The 22917-nt window shown below is 36.5% G+C and overlaps 1 protein-coding gene across 2 annotated transcripts in view; it reads right to left on the bottom strand.

Moving 5' to 3' along the window:
- Nucleotides 1-673: 673 nt before the first annotated feature.
- Nucleotides 674-22917, bottom strand: part of gcgrb (glucagon receptor b) — a 37816-nt gene continuing 15572 nt past the window's right edge. The window contains exons 2-14 of one of the 2 annotated variants that reach the window (XM_065274364.2): nt 12625-12719; nt 11452-11539; nt 11165-11272; nt 10637-10731; nt 10438-10544; nt 10029-10188; nt 8763-8961; nt 8406-8466; nt 6178-6247; nt 5662-5750; nt 5431-5575; nt 5202-5243; nt 674-4255 (exon numbers count right to left, since the gene is read on the bottom strand). In XM_065274364.2, coding sequence (XP_065130436.1) covers nt 3908-4255; nt 5202-5243; nt 5431-5575; nt 5662-5750; nt 6178-6247; nt 8406-8466; nt 8763-8961; nt 10029-10188; nt 10438-10544; nt 10637-10731; nt 11165-11272; nt 11452-11539; nt 12625-12675 — 1563 coding nt within the window. In that variant the 5' untranslated portion in view covers nt 12676-12719 and the 3' untranslated portion in view covers nt 674-3907. The remainder of the gene's footprint in view (nt 4256-5201; nt 5244-5430; nt 5576-5661; nt 5751-6177; nt 6248-8405; nt 8467-8762; nt 8962-10028; nt 10189-10437; nt 10545-10636; nt 10732-11164; nt 11273-11451; nt 11540-12624; nt 12720-22917) is intronic. The other variant, XM_065274367.2, reaches the window with a different exon arrangement.

Below are 22917 nucleotides of genomic sequence, written 5' to 3'. Positions count from 1 at the left end.
GAGCACGGCCACAAAGGTTGGACTGTTGTTTATTAAAGCTTCTCCAACAAAGTTTACAAAAATTTGCCGCTTTATAGTCGTGGGTCACTAAACTTACATTATTGTCTCTTTAAACAAACCAGCTTGATTGCTTTTACTGTCTTGTGTTGCTGTTTGTATTTGTCACTCTGTGATGAAGAATGTGTATATGTACAAGTGTGTAGTGTCTTTTACCAAGAAAAATCACTATTTTTGGCCTGTCACGCACAATACAATATCACAGATCTGTGTAAACATTGATTTTTTTTGACAAGTTTGTTGTGTCTACATGTAATTTTTCAAAAACGCAAAGCATCCAAAATCAACGTTATTGCATCTTCAAAGTAGCCACCGTTTGCCTATAATTTGTGAAATCTTACATTTTTTACAGTTCTCCGTCAATGGGGCAGTTCACATTTCGCGTCTTTTGCATGCGCAAAAAGACATTATTTTGAATGTACTGTAGATACTGTATCAGGGGATAAAGTCTGTATATTGTTTTAACTATCATGTTTTAAAAAATCTTTTATTTTTTAATTTCTGAACATGCAAAATGCTTTACGTGTGCATCAGTTATAATAAGCTGTACTGTATATAAAAACAAGGCGTCTGTGGCATGTCCTTATTTAGACCATAAATTGTGTGTATATGTCAGTGGGCAATCGATGAAGGATGGATTTTTATTAGATGTTAGTAATAACACAATAATTTGTTTGTGTGTGTTTGGTGCTCAGTGATTTATGGAGAAGAAGTCCACAGTGGCTTTAACTCAGTGATTCACAGAGACCTCCATATGAAACAGTCATTACAGTAAAAGCAAACATATTTACTGTACAGCCCAAGGCAGGGAGTTTAATTTGTACAATCTTTCTTTATGTTTCTTCTTTAACTCCTTCTGTTCATCTTCTCACAGGCAATAGCGATATACACATACAGTGGGCCATATAAACTCTTTCATTATGAACAAATGTACATTTAAATGAAGCAGGACTCCAAACATAGCAAACTCCATAATATATTACAGACACACTTTAGTACGCTGTTACACAAGCTGAACAACATCAAACCTGCCAAACTTTTCTTTTTCATTTCAACAACTCAAGCTTTACATTTAAAAATGGTTGGCAACATTTTTAATACTGTCCATAATGCATCATTAACAGGAATGTAATCGGATTTAAAGTAAACAAACCCGTTTCATCTAAACATGGAAAGATTAGGCATGTAATTTTCCATAAGTAATAATTCTTACAGTCACTCTGAATGCTGTCTGAGGTTTTCCATAATCCCACGAGCCTTCCTGGCTCACGAGGGAACCATAAGGAAACATTCCTGAACAATCTCAGTTGAGTTATTTAAGGGGATCTTTGTGTGTTGAATGGCATACTGTTACTGTATACTGTATGCTTTACAAATGTCTTCCAGAGTTTACTCATGTATAAAAATGTCTGTCCATAATACAGTCTAATATCTCATATGAAACTTGAATCACAGTCGTATTTATCACGAGCATCCGATGATCGTTGACTGACAGCACTGTAAGCTGGTCTCTCGTCTGAAGATCTGACTGCGCGTGAGGTCAAATGTTCTGTGGAAGTGGATCTGAATTATGGATGTTCTGTCACATGGCTCAAAGTTTATTCCCTTCTGCTTTATTTGAGCATGAGAGGTTTTGGTGAGCAACTTGATGAAAGCGGATTTTACTGCAAGGTGGGTAAATAGCCGAGAAGCTCTAACCTAACCCCAACCCTAGTGCCATTTACTCTACAACCCAGCATCTCTAAAATATTCTGTTGGAAAGATACAGTATGGGTGACGAGGACCCAGATAGCATGCAAACCATTGAAACAATGTTAAAAACAATTTATTTGTCAATGTTAACTGCTTTGAATAAAAATCAGGTTTGCACCCTCCATTAATATTGAAAAAATATTGAGATTTCAACAAATCACAATTATTGTGATCAGTGTTTAGTTGTGTCCTTGACTCTTGTTATTCACTAAGTTAAATCTTTCTTTTCTTTTTTTTTGTGTTTGTATGTGTTTATGTAGAAACACATGTGCATTGTAAAAGAAAGATGTGTTTCAAAGTTATGTTGAAACTGGTTGCTTTCTGTGAAGAAGTCAAGATTATATAAAATTAAGCTGCTTTACAAGTTTATGTTGATCCATTTTTGACATTTATAATTGTTTTGGTTTGTAAATACGCTGTGAAAAGACAAACAGAAAAATTGCTGACACATTCAGACATCATTACTCATCCTACAAATCTCAACAATGGTGACAATCATCAAACAAATTCATATAAAACGATCAACTGCAATGCATGCTGGGAATTATAAATTAGTTTAGTACTACGATGATACCCAGCATGCATTGCAGCATGAAGTTTTCTTTTGTTGATCGTCATCATTGATGAGATTCATAGACCGATTCATGATGTCAGAGATAGATTCAGTAGTTTAACTTTTTAAATGTGTTTTTGTAATCCTCAAAATAACAGACCTGACACTGTTTCCAACTAGTACTGTAAAAATAATTTTTTGCATAACTTTGACAATATTTCATTAATATCATTTAGGCATATCTACAAGAATTAAACTACTTGATAACATTACATCTTTGTTTTCTTTGCAATAGCAGATGTATTTTAAAACACAGCTTCAGCAGCCAAAGAAAACTTACCATTAAAACACAAGAGTAAAGGGCCCAACTAAAGCAAACACTGATCACGATAATGGTGATTTGTTGAAATTTCAGTATTTTTTCTATTTTTATGGAGGGTGCAAATGTGATATTGATTCAATGGTATTAACATTGACAAATCATGATTTTTAACATTGTTTCAATGGTTGCATGCCACCTGGGGAGCTTTAACATGGTTACTGGTTTTAAGCATCAATTTCGCAAGCTTTTATAGCAGTAACAGCCACCAATAATGCTATTTTTGGTGGGTAATTACTAGGGGTGTCAATCAGACATTTCATTGCGATACGATAACATATCGGTCATCTCCGCCAGCGATGCAATATTTACCAAAACAACAAATATTTTGTAGCAATTACGATTTAATTTATAGATACTTTAATATTATGTGCCTCGTTAAGCAGTTACATTTTTAATAACTCATAAATGCAACCAAAATATATAACATGAATGTTTAATTAAATTCTTTAAAAAAGGCACAATCTCTGTCCCAATTGGGACATTTACTGTACAACAACAACAAACTAAACAAAAATACACTTTTTTTAATAGCTAAAAATAAATAATAAGGGAAAAATGTCACATAAAATCAAGCTTATGATGGCAACAGTAAATGTCTTTAGTTTTTAGTTGGTGCTGGCAACGGTTTTCTGTTTGTCCAATCCATTTTGCAAATACAAAATATTTCCAAACCCACGATTTGCGTCCGATAGCAGTCACAACGTCTTCTGTCTCTTTTGCTGTGTTTTTGCGGATACGACCACTTTGATGCCACTAGCACACGAAAATAAACAAAAATGCGAGATTGGAAAGAAATGCGTAGATAGACGTTACATCAAGAAATGAGGATGCGAGGAGTTTCAAAATAAAGGTACCTTATATCAATATTTTATGTGTGACATTGATGCATCGTATTGTAAAAAAAAAAATGTAATCGATGCATTGATCCGTATCAATGTATTGTTACACCCCTAGTAATTACCAGTTATGGTGAATGAAGTTTAACTTTAAAGCTTACTAGATATACAATTCACGGTTGTTCCCTATGTTGCCATGATGATTGGGGTGGAAATTGCAACATCTTGAACGTAATTTCATCTCATGAATTCATCATACTAGTGTTGAAAAAGCCGCTAACTCTGAACCTCAGTGAAGATATCATTTCATCAACATGTGGAGATCCTTCAGACCCTGGTTTCCGTTATCAATTCTTTAAGCGGGCGCTCTTCCATACAAACATCTTCCGTCAGAGAGCTGCAGTTACTACCGCCCTCCTCTGGCCCGGAGGACAACTGCAGCCTGACCCGGCTCTGGCTCGCCCCGTTCTGAAGGGCGGCCACCAGACGCTGGGACTCTGCAGAGGGCAGAGCTGAATTCGCCTGTTCTGGGGTGTCAGGACATTCATTTGCCATGGCCAGAGCGATACTGCCACTTTTGGCTTGGTGCGTCTGGCTGTGGGTGTGACGGTATTCTTCCTCAATGTCGTGCCCGAGTTTCCACCTCTTCCACTTTTTCAACATCTCACTCTGAACCTGTAATGAAATAATTTAGGGATTAAGTTCTGTAAGTTCACATCAAAATTATTCATAGTGATTAAAATCAAACTTTCATGTTCATAATCTTATAATCAGATTATAACCAACTGTGGTTTTGTGTTGGGGCACCATCTGATGTCCACCTTAAAGGTGCTCTAAGCGAATTCACGCGTTTAAGACCATAAAACATTTTTTGTAACATACAGCAAACATCTCCTCACTATCTGCTTGCTGCCTGCTTACTGATCAAACTGTAAAAAATGTGATCTCTGTAGACAGCCCAGGCTCCACAAACTGCTATAAAACAAAGTGGCCAATCCTACAAACAGAAACCATAACAAAGTGTTCCAGCCAATAAACGACAAGAAGGATTTGAGGGTGGGGGTTGGGCGCATTCATAAAAGCACAGAAGGGAGGGGGGTGGGGAGGAGTTAGCTACGCTCCGTTTGTTTGAAAGCAGTTCAAACATCAACAAAAAGTGACGTCACACAGATTCGCTTAGAGCGCCTTTAACATCCACAAGTTGTGAAGCTGCTTTGATTGTTGTTCCCAACTTTTTAGGGCCCTCCCAAGTACATACTGTATACAACAGTCTGAGCCCCCTCAACCTCTACATCCATCTTTCCATTTGATTTTGCAATTAGGCCGACATGCAAGTTGAGATGGAGTGAGAGATTTATCCTCAAATTGTAAGCATATGATTAAAAAAAGTAAAATATCTTTTAGGAAATTGTTTTTTGAACATTTTATGCATATTTATTTGAGTTCAAAGAATATCGGATCCTTCAAACCCCCCCCCCCCCATATGTACACTGGTGCCACCCTTATGGGGGACGGACCCCATGTTGGGAACAACTGCTTCAAGGCCTGTCTTCGTGATTTTTGTGGTGATTTTAAGCCGTCTTGCCACAAATGTTTATGTGAAAAATCAAATATTCCTCACCTCTTTGTTGACAAAGCAGTACAGGATGGCCACGAGAAGACCCTGCGATTTCAAACAAAACACAAGACTTTAAGAATCCCCATGGTAAGATCATATGATTCTAAAATCTTACTAAAATAAATAATTATATATCAACATATATCACTCTCACTGCTGTTAACATCGTAGATTAAGACTGAAATGATGTGAATGCTAATGTGAAGCTGGTGGGCTTCGCTCGACCTCTGACCTGGAAGGAGCTGAAGAGGAGGTCGTAGAAGAGGCGGATGAGCCTCAGAAGAGATTCCTTTGGCACGGACTCATCGATGACGAAGGTGAAGAGGATGGCGTGAATTCCCAGCAGCGGGATGAGGGTGAGAGTGGACTTCGCCAACCTTTAAATAAAAAGAGAGGGAGAGATTCGCTAAATGAAAGATCGCCGTCTGTCCTCCAGATGAGGATGAGAGGATCAAGGTTTTACCTGAATTTATAGTCAGTGTATCTCATCTGATGGGCCTTCAGCTTGGACATCAGAATCTTTATTATACGAATGAATATGAAGAAGTTAATCTATACACGAGAGAAAGAGAGAGAGATTTAGTTTGAGTAAGTACTGTATGTATTACATTATATCAGTACAGCTATAATGTGAATCTTTTATATATCTCATGGGCACATGAAAACTGATTTTAAAAGACTTGATGTTTTTGCCATTTTGGCACCACAACGGCATTAGAGTTTCACAGTTTTGTTTTATTATGTCCCTGCAGCAGTTGTATGTCTGTTTGTGAGCTCGCTGTACAAATTCTCAGTGACATGCTGAGTTCATAAAGCCTTTCTGAGCCTGCGGCATTCACAGTACGTGCCTTACAATATGACAGCAGAAAACCGTAAAAACACACACACACATACACGCAATTGATTTTGTATTTGGATCAGATGCAGATGCATTATTTTTTTTTTTTTGGATGAATCAAATCAGATCAGTATCTCTTACCAGATATGCAAACAGAATCGGAGAGCGGATTATCCACCAATAACCCATGTTAATATTTCTCTCCCAGCATCTGTATATGATACAGAGAAAAAAAAGAGTGTTTAACTTGTTTGTTTAAAGTCAACATCAATATGCATTTGAAACAGAAAATGTGGGTTGTTATCTTTCTGAAAATGACTGGATGTTATAAAGTAATTTAAAAGTCATTTCAGAGCCGAAGGAAGTTATTACATTTACACAAACCTGATTCAGTTTGAATGATAAATCATGTGCAATAAAACCAGAAAAGTGCATTAGGTAAATTAAGCCCGTTTTAATTTCGTTCACTTTAAAATGCTTCACCATGTCCTTTACTTAGATTATTGTGGATTCAGGTGTCTTAACGTGTTACCATGGTAACAAGGTGATTCATTTCTATGTGAATAGAGTTTGTCTCATAAATACACCGTGTATATGAGTCACTCGACTAATCTTATTAGATTTCTCAGGTACGTAAATAGATTATTTGACATTTTATTTCTGACAAGTAAACACCTTAACATACTGTTTGCAAGTCCTCAAATAATAGGGATGAATTTGCCAAAGCCTTTTTGGGGTTAATCGACCGCGTTCAATATTCAGTCAATCCTGACTGTTATTTAACAATGAAAAATTAATTTTGATAGCATCATTATTTATAAATGAATTAATACGGAGCTTATAGAAGCGGCACAGTTTGTATGGCACAGTCATAAATGCTCAACAAGTACCTAGTTATTTACTTAGCTATCTTTAAAAGACAAATTTGTCTGAGACGTTTGCTAAATATAAAATAAACGTCTACAACATTTAAGAGCTGTGAGTCAACGAGTCTATCTCACTTCCTTTAAAACAGAACAGGAAAACAATTGTTAGGGGAAATCAGCAGGTTAAGTGGGTCATAAAAATGATAGATTTACACCTGTTTTTATAGATCCTTCACAAACACTTTTACTACTCTATACTCAATCGGGATTTGATATGTTGGGTGTCTTTTACAGACCTGCATTGTACACTGGTGAGAGATCTGAATATACACCAAAAATCTTTACATTAACTGTCCTTTAAGAATACTGTACAGAGTATAGCATTTGCAGTAGGGATTTCAAATGCAAAACCCTCTAAGTGCATTCAAGCTTTTTTGCCTAAAACTACCACTCCTTTGGACAATTCATAGGAAACAGTTGCAAAATCACTACAAACATTGCATTTAAACAGTAGCCCCAACACTCGTTAAGATCACTTAAGATCTTTGCACATTAACATCCGACATTTTCACATATTTTTTCCTAAAAATGTGTTATGCACAGAATATGCACATTTTGTCAGATATGTATTAATTAATCCGGGGTGAAAATTCTGCAAAAAATAATCATCTGATTCAATTGTTTTAAGATGGACGAAAGTTTTGGAGGCAGTGTGTAAGCATGATTAACACAACATGTGGTCGTATTTATTTTTTAACGTGCAAAAATTTCGTATGCCATTTTTTATGCGCTTGTACGGTGGCCCGTAGTGGTCAAAACACCTCTTGAAATGCTTACGACAGATGCAAAAAGTGCAGAAAATTAAACCGATCCAATTTATGTAAAGGGATACTTCACCGATTTAGCATTCAGCTTTGTATCTGTAGAAACCCGGCAGTATTACTGAATGACCATGTTTCCCTCCCTCATTTCCCCCTGAGAGGAGAGATATCTGCATTTTGGTTCTGCAAAAAAGTCCTCCGATGATGTAATATGACGATTTTTGCATCATCGGAGGACTTTTTTGCAGAACCAAAATGCAGATATCTCTCCTCTCAGGGGGAAATGATGGAGGGAAACATGGTCATTCAGTAATACTGCCGGGTTTCTACAGATACAAAGCTGAATGCTAAATCGGTGAAGTATCCCTTTAAGACAATGAAGGTTTCGGAGGCAGTGTCTAAATGACGTCGTATTTATTTTTTAACTTGCATAAATTTCTGTCAAGAATTTTGAACACAATTTGCAAAGAGCTAATTATTTATTTATTTAAAGATAGTTCACAAAAAGAAATTTGGGTTGAACTAAAACAGATTTGTAATGTCAATGATAAACTACACCTGTGTGAAATTAAAAGCAACTAAAATCACCAGCTGGTTAAAATTCTCTGCAAAAATAGCTAGATTTTTGTTTAATGCAATGGTATATTCACTTCATGTAAAAACGAAACAAATAGCGACCTACTCTTGATTCTCATACAGGTATTTGACTGCGACCCACGGTAACACGAAAAAAAGAGGCGCACCTGCAACACAGAGACACAAGAGTTACTGCAGCAGATGTTGTGTTTCAGTGAATGATAACACTGACAAGCTCAAAGTCTGATTGGTGCAGAAAAAATAGTGTGAAAAGAATAACTGCATGTCAAGCCTCACCACTTACTACTACCACTCAAACTGATCCAGAATCAGTCTGAGTACAAATACATTCAGTTTCACTCCCTGGAGTGGTTTTTGGGAATTTTAACCAGTACAGATCTGATTTGAAAACCGAATCAGATTTGTGTGCAGTGTGAACAATATTTTAGTGGCTCAAACACACCCCAGCCGATGCACAGATATATATAGAAGTAATTCTTCTCGGAGAAAACGGCGATGACCAGGAGACTGTGTAGATACAAGCCCTCCACCAGCAGCCAATAGTTATTTGCAATGACGCTGTACTGCATCATCACCACGGCAACACGACACCCAGTGACGGTCTGAGAAACACATACAAGAGATACAAGTCTGCATGTGACCTGCGACAAAACATGACATCATCACTATTATTTCAAAACGTCTAATCTATGGCGATATATATCAAATTACAAACATGTTTATTTAAAATGACTGTTTAAAGCTGCAATCTGTAACTTTTGCTCTCTATTGCCATCTCTGTTCAAAACTTATGATTGCAGGTTACTTTACATACTTAATGTGATTTAAAGTCAAATGGACATTTCCTGTAAAATTATACCGATATCATAAATATATGCTTACTGTTTAGCCTGGAGTATAGTTGTTTTTACATGTACGCGAATGTACGCACAGGGGCGCATGCACTAGCCTGGCTCCGCCCTCCTACGTGCTTCCGCTTAATTTTCATTTCGCTTCAGTACTACGTCTGGGACTGCTCTATAGAGTTTAGTTTTCTCCTGCAAAAATCTGCAGGACCAATCAGCTAACAGATGGGGGTGGCTAAGAACGATGACGTTGAGGTCGTGCGTCAGTTTGAGTTGTAGTTCAGTAATGGCAGCGGAGAAAGACGTGAGAAAAGCTATTCGGTCCGTTGTTGCAAAACTGCCAAATATACAGAAGTTAAAGCCGGAGCAAGAACCAGGTTTGCTAAGTTTTGTTTGTCTGATTATTCATGACCAAACATTCGACACACATACACAGTCAAACAAAATGCAATGCATCTCTTGAGCTACATACAACATTATCCTTTACATGCATGCGTGACCTACGCATAAAAATTATGCGCGATTACAAAAATCCAACGGTACTATTTGGATGACGAAATTTTCGTAACACGCACTGTACGTGGATCTTCGTATATGCATAACATTTTTTTTAGATTTGAAAATTATGGATTGCAGCTTTAAAGCAAATGTAAATCTAGGTCACATTTCATGGTTTATTGATTTCAACCATCATGCACATTGCAAAAATTTATTTAAAACCAAATAATAATAATAAAAAAATGACATTACAAATATAATAAAATAAATTAGCTATAAGAACATAAATAAGCTTGTTCTTTACTCATATGATAGCAAATATAATAGTATGTTGACAGAGGATGAATCATTACTGAGTGTTGTACCTGCATGTCGACCCAACGCTGGCCCTGATAATGATGTGGTCCGCTTTGAGCGCTGTTCATTTGATCCAGCAGGGCGTCTTTGGTGAGAATGGAGAGAGCCCGCAGGATGAAGGAGCCAAACAGATTCATGTGGATGTTGTTCCTCATGCAATGCAACTTTCTGTAGAGGTGCATTATAAGAAAGCCATGGTTTCAAACGTGTGTAAATTTCATTGTACCACACTTTAAACTTATTGTCTTGTACATGCCGATTCGTACACATGGTTTCAAAATTAATCGTAAGGTTCATGAGGACCATGTCATTAACGTAGCAATATGACTCAATATGTACTATTTCATCTGGACTGGTTGTACTGGTCCTTTAAGAGCATAAAATTCACATTTGAATTAGTTTTTTTCAGGTAGTTACCGAAAGGTCACCAGAATGCCGAGGGCAAGAATTAGCGCTCCCAGAGACAGTGAGTATCCCACGGTGTACATGGCTCTGAATTTACTGAGAATCTGACCGTACTGCCTCTTCACAGAGAAAGAAGAAACGTTTCATCGTCCATTAGCATCAACCCTCGAAAACAAGCCATTATAAGTGACAACAAAAGCAAGTGTGTCACCTGTCCCGGATCATCTTGTTCACACTCGCTTGTGTTTTTACTGTGAGTCCATCTGCCATCAGCACCACACAAGCGATACACCAGACCCTGCCGAACTGCTCCAGACACACAAACACATGCACATAAACACACACACATTATTATTCAGATCAGAGAATTGAAATGCATACATTATTAACAAGCCTAAAGCTAAACAAATAAATCATTTAAACATATTTTCACCACATTCCCATGTGATCTAATTAGTATTTATAAATATTTGTTATTTATGTTCGGATAATCACGATGTGTCATATCGCTAACTGTATGAAAAGATCCTATGCCATTTGATAGACTGTTACAGAAACCTCCAGGACTAAAATAATGCAAAACAAATAAATACAAAGTTATTCAAATCTTTTGCCATAGATAAAGTCTGGCATAGTGTATTTTTACTCTTATTGTGCTACACTTCTTACACGGGCACAAGTTTAATGGCTTTTTCGCTTTGCATATGGAGTACATTTATCCATCCTGTGAGTCTCTTACCTTTATGATACCAGGGTAAATACCACGGGCAAGAAACATTAACAGTAGTGCCTGGAGAGCCATCGGGCCAGCACACATATTGATCAAATGTTCTGTTACAGACCAACCCTGAGCGAGAGAGAGAGAGCGAGTGAGCAAAAGAGAGAGAAAGAGCGAGCGAGCGAGCAAGAGAGCGAGGCAACGATGGCTTTTAGCATACTACTTGTAATATATGTGTAACAGTGCATTTCAATTTCATTTATGATTTTGCATGAATTATACAGACGCAAAGTGTGTGTGAGTCTTACCTGAGGCTGGTGGAGAAGTGATAAAGCTCTGAATGCATTCATTCGTGTAGCTCCTCCATTGCTCGTGCAAAGACTTTCCAGAGGACACCTACACAAACATTACACATTCACATCACACCTGTGTATGTATTTTATTACATTACATTACAGGGATATATCTTCAATGTAAGGTAAACTTAGTTAAAAAAGAATCAATTATGATCAAACATTGGCTTTTCTCAGCACAAAGCTAAATGAATATGTCATGCTCTCAATCCAACGTTTCTTTGATGTGAGAGAGACTTACTGTAAAAGAAAGATGATTATAATTGACTTTCATGTAAGAAAACCTTTGCGGTTATTAGACCTTGCGCCGAACACAGGCCAAGCGTCTTATAAATGCTTGCCGAGCACATAATCTAGTGCTCCTAGATAAATTACCTTTTACTTGAAAGCATAATTTTCATATAAAATCTCATTCAGGATAATTACGCCGTTTTAATCATGCGGGACCATTAGATGTACTTTGATATTCAAGGACGTAGATCAAATCCTTTGAAGAGGATAACACTCAAAAAGATTCATTTTGTGTTTTCTCATTTTTTCATAAATAATATTAACATGATACTTACAAAGAGAAAAACTGAGAGTTTATGTTTGCAAAGGAACAGCAATCCATTTGACTGTCATTTAGCTCGATTGGTAAAGAAATTATTCTTTTTAAGTCTTTGCCAAATAAAAGTCAACACCATTTTAAAGAAATATACTGTACTTTGATAAACAAATAAATCGTTATTGGAACGCACAAGGGTTATTTGAATAAAAGAACAATAAACGTAAAGTATAATTATTATATATTTATGCATTTGCAGATGCTTTTTTATCCAAAACAACTTACAGTGCATTACAACCTATACATTTTAATCAGTACTTGAGTTACCTGGGTTCAAACCCATGACCTTTTGCAATGCTCTACCACTGAGCTATACAGGAACACATCTAATATTTACTATTTAACATATGCTTCATTTTAAAGTAAAATACAAGTTACATTAACATCAGTATGTGTGTTTCCTGGGAATCGAACCCACAACCTTTTGCACTGCAAATGCAATGCTCTACCAATTGAGCTACATGATAAATATTTTAAATATACAGCCTCATGGGTGATTGTGTGTATGATGGTGGTTTCACCTCAGTGTGTGTGGTCAGTGTGAACAGGGCCAGGATCAAACAGACAGTCATTCCTCACCAGCAACCCGGCATCACTCATTCCACTGTCACACCACCTACAGAAGAAAACACACAACCATAACATCCATCACATTGATTACTTTCTTAAGAAAGTGTCGCTGCTTTCCCTCGATAATGTTAGAGTGTTCTGTGGTTGCTAAGGCTTTGTTAAATGGTTGCTAAGGTGTTCTGTGTGATATTTAGCAACTTGCTACAAAGTAGCCCCCAGGTCTCTGATCTTTTGGGACTGATGTCTCTCCTTTAATGTAAGCACACAATGTTCATTGCACATTTTATCCCTGACAACCAAAACTCTGATCCTCTTCATACTCACCCACACAATAATAATAAGATGATCCAGCTCATCAGACATCAGATCTATTTCAGTTTTTTAATGAGCGTTCTAACATGAAAGTTATGTAAATGTAAAATGTTTAAAGTCCATCAAAATAAAGTTCATTAAATTTTAAAGTTGGCAAAACCAACAAGCAAAATAAGATGCTGTTTACACAATAACTATTAAAACTGTAAACAGGAATGTTTTTTATGTGGATTGGCTGTGAATTGAGTTTTGGGGTCATTTTGAAGACGGGTTTCAAAGTGCACATGATGGCTTGTCGTCTCCTTATTAACTACATGTAAAATCGTGTATCTGTGATAACAGTGACGTCACGCTCATGTGAAAATGTAGTCTAAAGGCATATGTGGGTATAACCAAACAACAATGGCTTCCTACTGGGGTTGTGCCGATAGATGATAGTATCTTGTATTGACGATCATCAGACATATAGCCAAAATAAGCAGGCTTTCATGACGATAGTTGGCGATGGTTATTATTATTATCATCATAGTTTCACATTAACATGCGCATTGCGTGCTTTTCCTTGCATGAGAGGGTTTGTGGGATTCACTTTGCACCTGGACTAAATACGTGTGTCTTGGACTCTTCTTAGGATCTGAATGCGTGCGTCAAGGACTCCTTCTACCCACTGAACTTGTAATGCGCATGATTCGGACTCTTCCTCGCACATGAGCTTGTAATACGCACGGCTCTGATATTTTCTTGCACTGGAGAGGTTGTTAGCGTGCAAAGGGTTAAAACCAGTGAGTGTGTTTGTCCCGCTCCTTGACACGGAGGAAATTTCAGAGCGCCAGGGTTTTAATGACACGCACAGATTAATGGCACCAGTTTTAAAAAGGGTGGCGTCATGACAGTGTTACCCTTGCTTCTTTTTTGCCATTGAGTAAAAAATTAACAAATAAATAAATGAGTACTACTTCCCCCCCACGATACTATCATGTATCGTCAAACTCACAGGCTGACGATAGGATGATCTCCAAATGGGGCATATCGCCCAACAGATACTGAGCGCTTATTAGCTTTTCTTCAACAAAGTTTACATTTTTGGTGCTTTGTAGTCGGGTGTCACTTGTAGTAATTAACCTACCTCGTCGTTTATTAAAACAAAACTTTATCTTATCACTGAGGAATGAAGGATATGTGAGCAGACATAGTGTTTCTTTACAAAGTAATATTGCCATCTACTGGTCAGACATGTTAATGCAGGTTTTTTAGTCGTTTTCACAGAACCATTTAAACACAGATCTTTTTGACAGCGTTGTTGTGTATACGTAATATATTCACTGCATTGTTGTCATGTAAACATACATACCACATTTACGACTGATACAATCTGTATGTAGTGACGTTTCTCTAAGTCCTGGAAGAAAGGATGGCCAACCACAGATCCCAATTTAACCCATAAACCACTCACTGTAGATAACTTATCATTGCTTTCGTGTGATAATCCATTAGTGAGCCAGCAGGGTATGGTTTGAAAAGATGTAAATGTATTCCAGGCACATGCAAAAACTCTCCCATTCACTTCATGCGTCAGAGAGGATTTGTGATAGTTATGAATAAAACATCTGAATTAAACTGATTTCTCCATTAATGGTTTCTCCATACAGAAATGATCATGATCATCATCATAAAGAATAGACTAGTACCACAAGCGTATGGTTTACGAGATATCTGTAAACTCCTTTTTTTTGGCCGAATCCCTGTGGACCAATCCAAGAGGAAGAGATTAGCTCCTCAGATTTCCCACACTGACATTCCTCGGGTGACATGCCATTATTTTCCTCCTCTATCCCACAAACACACAAGCACACACACACACGCACACACACACTATTTTGTCTGGAAAACGCCAGTGATAATCTGTTCCAGAAAGATCCTCTTGCTCTGGTTTCCCTTCTTCTGAAGCAGGAGAACAGAACGAAATCTGAAACGTTTCTGCAAAAAACACCTTTAGCATGGCAACATTTTTAGCTAAAACGTTTCAAATTCCATTCTGTTCCAATCTCTCTACTGGATTTAATGGAGGTGATATTCTCAATCCAAAAGGCGTGTGTTTACATTCATCCTAAAATGAAGAATGTTAGAATGTAGTTGCACACATCGGTTTGTCTCATTTAGGGGACATATTTCCTTCCAACTGTCAATGATCTGTCAGAGAAATGATGAACTCATCCAAGTCAAAATGATCGGAAACTTCATTTTCAAAGATTTTTTCCTCATGTAAGTTTTGGGAAAAAAAAATTATGCTGCATTTACACTGCATGTTTGAAGTGACTTGTTTTTTTCTCTCATGTGGCACAGATCGGATATGACCCATGACAGTGCATCAAGATCCGCATTGTAAATGAAGAAGAAATGAAGATAGTAGAGAGGAACATGTCAGAAGTTAGAACGTTTAAATATGAAAATCTGCTTTTCGTTTTCTTCATTCAGTCCATCTTCTCATTATATAATGGTAATGTTTACAACATCAGCGCTTGTCATTTAATGAGCAAGACTTTTAAGTTTTACAGTTTTTTTCGATTGCTAAACGACAGTGGGCACAACTGGAGCTACATGTGCAAAACTCTAACTACAGTCTGCACTACCAAAAGTCACCTGAGCACAACTCTTAACATATGGCTCAAAACAGCTCCGTGCAGCCAAACACTAAACACAACCCTCACTGAGATAACACACACTGTCACTCACAACACACTGAGAGGAAAAACACTAACATCAAACACCAATACACAAAATACTAACTTTATATCTTTACAGTTTTAACAATTTCAGTGATATCACACCAAGTAATGTTTTCTTTAAAGAATGATTTATTTATTGATTTATCACAATATTTTTTTTAGAACATCATAATTTTTTAGGGTAAATGAAAATTAGCAGTTTGCTTCAGTTGTCTGTAGTAATTTACGGAATTACAGTAATGAGAAAAAGGTAGAAACTTAAAGTACATGAAAGGTAATATTATATATAAATGAAATATATATATGAAATTGGAATTTATATTTATATGAAATTGCAATCAGCAGTGTTTGAAAGGCACAATGCTGAAATCAATTGTGTTTTGAATGTGTGATTCACAGTTTTGACAGCAGTGTGTTAGCATTTGAACAAAGTGCTGTAAATCCACAGTGTTGTGCAGGTTGTGGTTAAAGTCATGGGATAAGTGTGTAAAGTTTTGAAAACTGTGTTCAAGCAATGAAAAACGAACTAGAGTTTGGTCCACATGAACTGCTGCTGTGCAGACTGTAGTTAGAGTTTTGCACATGTGACTCCAGTTGTGCCCACTGGCGTTTAGCAATCGAAAAAAACTGTAATGAGCAAGTTTAACTACAGTATTATTGCTGCTTATATTCAAACCAAAGATTTTAACCTGTTAGAAGATTAAACAAGTAAACACATTTATACTGGAGAGAGTTTCTGTCATATCTAGAGACCAGACAGTCTTAGCATTACCCTCACAACACATCAGAAAACCTTGGCAATATACCATACTATGGCATGGAAAGTTAACACATGGTCACATTAAATTGTGTTGTATTCTTATTGTGGTTGTGTTTATCTAATGGCTTTGATTGTGTTTCTGTACTGTCTGTATTTCTTTGTGTGTGTGTGTGTGTGTGCGTGCGTGCGTGCGTGCGTGCGTGTGTGTGTGTGTGTGTGTGTGATTATTGCAGGATGTTAATGCAGTATTGATCAAGAAATTGAGTCGACCTGAGCAAAGACAGAGTCATTAACTGGCGGTTTATTTTCTGTGTAATCAATCACATGATTTACACAGACCTGTTCACTCACTTGAGACAGAGAAAGAGAGATGGACAGAGATGAAATGAAAACAAGAAAAAAAAAGAAATGAAGAGAGAAGAACAATTGCCAACAACACTGAATAAAGCTTAATGGTAAAATGTGCTGGCAGAAAAAACACTGTTGTTGTAGTTTGCCGTTGTGTGTGTGTGTGTGTTTAATGGCTTGAGGTTGAATTAGGATTGATAAAATGAAGTGGACTGTGTGCTGAGCCTCTTAAGTTCATTGCATTTTAAATACTCCCATTAAAAGTTAATTGGATTAATAAATTAACACCAGGACTGAACGCTTGCCGCCTCGTGCTTAAGGATTATTCACACAGTGTGTCAATAAATAGCAAATAAATCAGTTGAGTATTGAAAACACGTCTTTCTTTTACGGCGGACATCAATAATCATGTTGCATATATTTGTAACATGGTATGTTTATATGATGAGATAAATTAAGGGACGTCACCCTGTACCTGTCTGTGCAACACAGCTAAAGTCATTTTTCGATATAAAATCATCTCTCAGAAAAAAAAGTACAAAATGCTACCTGGGATGTTAAAAAAGGTCATAATAAGTACCATATAGGTAAAGAGGTACCTTTGAGGTACCAATATGCAGATTTTATGTACAAAAGTACTGCCCCAGCAGCAATTTTTGTACCTTCATGCACCTTTTTCTGAGAGTGTAATATAAAGAACATTCTGTGAAAATATAACCTTGATATATTAAATATTGACTGAATAATCTCATCATTAGATTATAAGACTTTAGCTTGGATGTCACAGACAGAATCACATATTATTTTCATCACATAACAGAGGCCGATGTACTTTAATTTTGGGAATTTGTGGGAATGTTCAGGCTTCAGGGAAGGCCATTGCTCAGCATCAGTAGTGGGGTTTTCATTCATACGTGAAGTAAATCTTTCCAAAATTAGCAAAAAATTCAAACAAGCAAATGTGAATTAAGTGCATTTCCATCAAGTTGTTTGAGTGAAAAACGGGTATTTGTAACCTAGTAAGCAACAGTAAATAAAACAAGGCACGCTTAGAAAATGGATACAGGGCTGCATGTAGTTACGATTTGCAGGCATTAGCAGGAAGGGCATTGCCATGACGTCAAGCCCCATATATTGGTAAAGACAATGTCAGCTGATACGGCTAGACGATCAGTCACGTGGGTTTAATGTTCACCGTATATCATAATATATTCGACAAATGCATTTCCATCTCCAATTATTCACATTTACTCTTTCTCGCACAAGTCAAAAACCATCTCAAGCGAGTGTATAAACTTTTTTTGCAAAATAGGGGTTTTTAAAGCAACACCAAAGAGTTTTTTTTTTACCTTAAAATAACGTTTCCAAAAAAGTTTCAGTGGTTCATCCACTCAAAACAGGGTGAATGGCACTTTCACATTCGTTTTGCAGCCCTCTATCGGCCAAAACCGCACTAAAGAAGTTTCCAACCGTCGGGTAGTGGTCCTGTAGTTCGAGTGATAACTACAAAAACTTGCTTTACGGCAGACCTACAATCCAATCAGAGCCAGCTATGCTGCAGTATTTACGACAGTGGTAATGAACAATTACACTTCTAACCTGTAGGGGGAGCAAAGAGCAATAAGTCTTTAGTGTTGCTTTAATTCAAATTGGCATTTCCATCACTCGTTTCCTATGCGATACTTAAAATGTATCTTCACTGAACACGATCATTTTGACCTAGACAATGTATTGATGGCTTTTGCTACAAATATGTTGTTGTGGTACAGACTGGCACACATATTTTATTTAAAGGTGCCATAGAACCAAGGCATAGATGAATAATAAGAGTTCTGTTTAAGTAAATGACATATTGTGAGCCTCAAATGCATTTGTTTCCTCATTCTTATGCATGCAAAAAACTGGAAAACAGGCGAATCTCAACATAATGTTATGTAACAGTCGAGATGTACGTTTACTAATGTGAGCTACTGGTATGAGCCATAGAGCTGAGCCAATCAGAGCAGACCAGAGCTCAACATTATTATTCACCACCCTTCCAAATAGTGCAAAAATAGACCATTTCATTCAAAGGACAAATCTTAGGGTGGTAAATGGACATGCAAAAACGTTTCTGGATAATTTTTGCACTTAATATAACAACCATATAAACCATCTATGTAAATATAAAAATTTATATTTCACACATTATTTCCATGCATTCTTTGGCACCTTTAAATATATATTATATTTATACTTCCATGATATTATTTTGTCTGTAACATTTTGAAATCCTCCTTTCTCTGTTTCACAACATGCAGAATGCGCTTTGCTTACTTGATATGATATTATAAACGTATTTAACCTTTGTGTCCTTGAATGATAACCTTTTTTTCATTCTGTGAGTTTGTTTACATGCTGTAAACGCTCTTGAGATTTGTGTCCATTGTGACCACATGCAATCAATCACATGATTAACTCACATGAAGTGTGTAATAGTCTAAACTGCTAATCAGCGCTAAAACAGTTAGTTTTGCGAATGCTATTTGCGTGTACGAAGGATGGAGGCACGGGCTAATTTGCATATTCATAACCGAGCTGTGCATATGAGTAGAGGGCCAATTTGCATATTCATATATCCGCATATACTAAATGAGGGAATTACATTTAAGCAGTTTTAAAGCAATGACTGTTATAGTAAAAACATTTCAATATGCTTTTAAAATGCTTAAAGAAAAGTTTTAAGTTATACAATTACAAATGGCTGCAGTGAGACTTTAAGAAAGAAACTGTGATGCATCTGTTAATAAATGTTTTTCCCATCACTACCACTATGTAAGCCACTTTAGATAAGGCATCTGCTAAATAATTACTGAAAATGTATCATAATTTCTGTAGTGCCACATTACTGCTCAGATGTTTCGAGGGAAGACTAATGTATGTCTATCATCTGTAAAAACGTTAAAAACATAGTTTTTCTCTCTAAGTGCTTTATTGGCTTTATTCAAGCCTCTTGTAAATAATCCAAGAGCTGTGTTTCTTCTCCATGGAGGTTTCTCCCTGCGGTTCATCAAAGATTCACCACCATTAGGTTTCGTTTCGCAGTCCGAGTCATTATTTAATGGATCTTGTCTTTTAATTGAATGTGAGACCACTGATAGTCGTAATGACTTACTGGGTGACTGGTTAAACCACGTCTGGAAAATTGAAAACTGTTCTAGTCTAATATTCTGTTCCTGTACGCAAATGAAAATGCTGTGAAAGCCCTTAAAACTGTAACATGCAAATAGTTATAATTATTATCTTGCACTTAAATCTGTATTACTCAGAGACATCTGAGACGGAGCTTAATGAATAATCTAAAGCTATAAAAGTTAATGCCCTTTATACAGTTTCAACTTGACACCCAGTTTCCATTTCCTTTAAACAGAGGTTATGCAAGTCGTCTGCGAGGAAATCTGGACATATAAAGTGCAATTAATTGAATGTTACCTGACTAAGACTGTACAAACGTCTGGCACTACAACATTTTAAAAGCTGCTCGTCTGTGTCATCGGGTGGCTGTAGTTTTTTACGAATGGTGGTGTGAATCAAAGGTTATTACTTTAGAGGTGAAGGTTAAAATGATGCAGAGAGACATCATTCAGTTTAATTGGATTTAAAGGCAAAGTTCAGCTAAAATATACAGCTTAGATTTGTGTGAGGAACAGACCAAACAGTAAATCATTATTTATCGATAATTTCCTGTCCATTGCCCTTGAATCTCATTTACACTTAAACATATTTACATTTAGTGTGATGCAATCATTCACGTCATACGTAGCAAGAAATGCCATTTGGCATCATATTATATACAGAAGAGCTGTTCAGCCATGATGTATTTACATGCTGTCTTTTCCCCCCTAAAGGCAAATTCACTATAAATAAAAGTTTTTAAAGCAGGTTCAATCTGAAAAAAATAAGGTTATGGTAAACATACAGTACACAAAGAAACATTCATACTGTATATCACAAAGAAGCTTTTTGTCTTTGGTTGTTTAATGTCTCTGTTATATTCAGACTGTGAATTTTTGTGGATGGATGCAGAACAGATTGAAAAACAGTTAAAATCAAATGTATATCCACTTCTAGACACCACCAGAAATCTTACTTCTTCCAGGACTAATCTCACACTTCATTTGTCCTGTGAATAAACACTTATAAATGTAAACAAATGCCATAAACTGAAGTAAAAATGATTCACCAGTGAACTCTGAAACTCTCTCGGTGTGACAGAAGCACAGGTCAGCTCAAGACCGAAACGCTCAAGACCAAAATCAGTCACCGAAACGCTGATTGTCTATACATCACTGGTACAAGGTTAATGTGGGAGCTTAGAGCCAGAAACCGGCCGCAGGACAAGAGATGAGAGAGATGAACGAGCTGAAAGTATCAAACGTGAACAGAGATTAGACAACGAGGACAGCTATTCTCTGTTCTGGGATGAATGATGAAGAAAAACATTCAGAAGTATGTTAATGTGCAAGTTTTTGTTAACGACGTCTTGTCGTCCATGTGTAAACTATTAAAACATGAATCTGTGATAACAGACACGCATGTGTTATTTCAATCTATAGGCATGCGCGAATATAACCAATATAACAATGGCGGCCTACAGAAGTGTCTGTACTGCTCAAGGTAACGCATTTATTAATGCTTCTCCAACAAAGTTTACAAAATTTTGGTGCTTTATAGTCAAGGGTCAACTGTAGTAATAAAACTACTTCATCATTCGTCTAAACAAAACTGGTCAATGCTTTCACCAACTTCAATGTTTGTATTTTTCGCTCTGTAAATAATATTTATGTGCGCAGACATGCTGTGTTAAGCATGAAGAATAATTTAGTTTTTACACAAGGGTACGCGTAAAGTGCATGTGATGCAAATTTCGTCATCAGAATAGTCTGCACACACTATTCATGTACGACCATTTTTTTTTAACCGCACACACATTAAATGTGTTATGTACATGTAGTATGTAGAATGTATGCATTTTGTCTGCAATGCGCATGCGGCGAACGTCTGCGTACACTTAAGATTTAAATAAACTAGGTTTTGCAAAGCTGTGTGTTAGACCGTGCATTTACAGTCTCGTACGTTGGCGTACACGTAAAAAACTATACACCATGCTTTATTTTCGGCATTTACTTGCCTGCCCAGATAGCATGCAAACCATTGAAACAATGTTAAAAACAGTTGATTTGTCAATGTTAGCTTCATTGAATCAATATCAGGTTTGCACCCTCCATTAATGTTGAAAAAATATTGAGATTTCAACAAATCGCCATTATTGTGATCAGTGTTTGCTTTAGTTGGGTCCTTGACTCTTGTTATTCACTAAGTTAAATCTTTCTTTTCTTTTTATTAGTGTTTGTTTGTGTTTGTATAGAAACACATCTGCATTGGAAAATAAAGATGTGTTTCAAAGTTAAGTTGAAACTGATTGCTTTTTGTGAAGAAGTCAAGATTATATCAAATTAAGCTGCTTTACATGATTATGTTGATCCATTTTTGACATTTATAATTGTTTTGGTTAGTAAATCCACTGTGGCAAGACAAATAGAAGAATTGCTGACACATTCAGACATCATTACTCATCCTACAAATCTCAATAATGGTGACAATCATCAAACAAATTCATATAAAACAATCAACTGCAATGCATTCTGGGAGTTATAAATTAGTTTAGTACTTCGATGATACCCAGCATGCTTTGCAGCATGAAGCCTTATTTTGTTAATCTTCACCATTGATGAGATTCATAGACCGATTAATTATATCAGAGATAGATTCAGTAGTTTAACTTTTTAAATGTGTTTTTGTAATCCTCAAAATAACAGACCTTACACAGTTTCCAACTGGTACTGTAAAATCCTTTTTTTTTTGCATAACTTTAACAGTATTTCATTAACATAATTTAGGTATATCTACAAAAATTTAACTACTTGGTAACATTAGATCTTCGTTTTCTTTGCAATAGCAGATGTATTTTAAAACACTGCTTCAGCAGCCAAAGAAAACTTACCATTAAAACACAAGAGTAAGGGGCCCAACTAAAGCAAACACTGATCACAATAATG

Source organism: Paramisgurnus dabryanus, chromosome 4, assembly GCF_030506205.2.
Source record: "Paramisgurnus dabryanus chromosome 4, PD_genome_1.1, whole genome shotgun sequence".
NCBI lineage: Eukaryota > Metazoa > Chordata > Actinopteri > Cypriniformes > Cobitidae > Paramisgurnus > Paramisgurnus dabryanus.
This window is presented reverse-complemented; position numbering and strand designations above follow the sequence as displayed.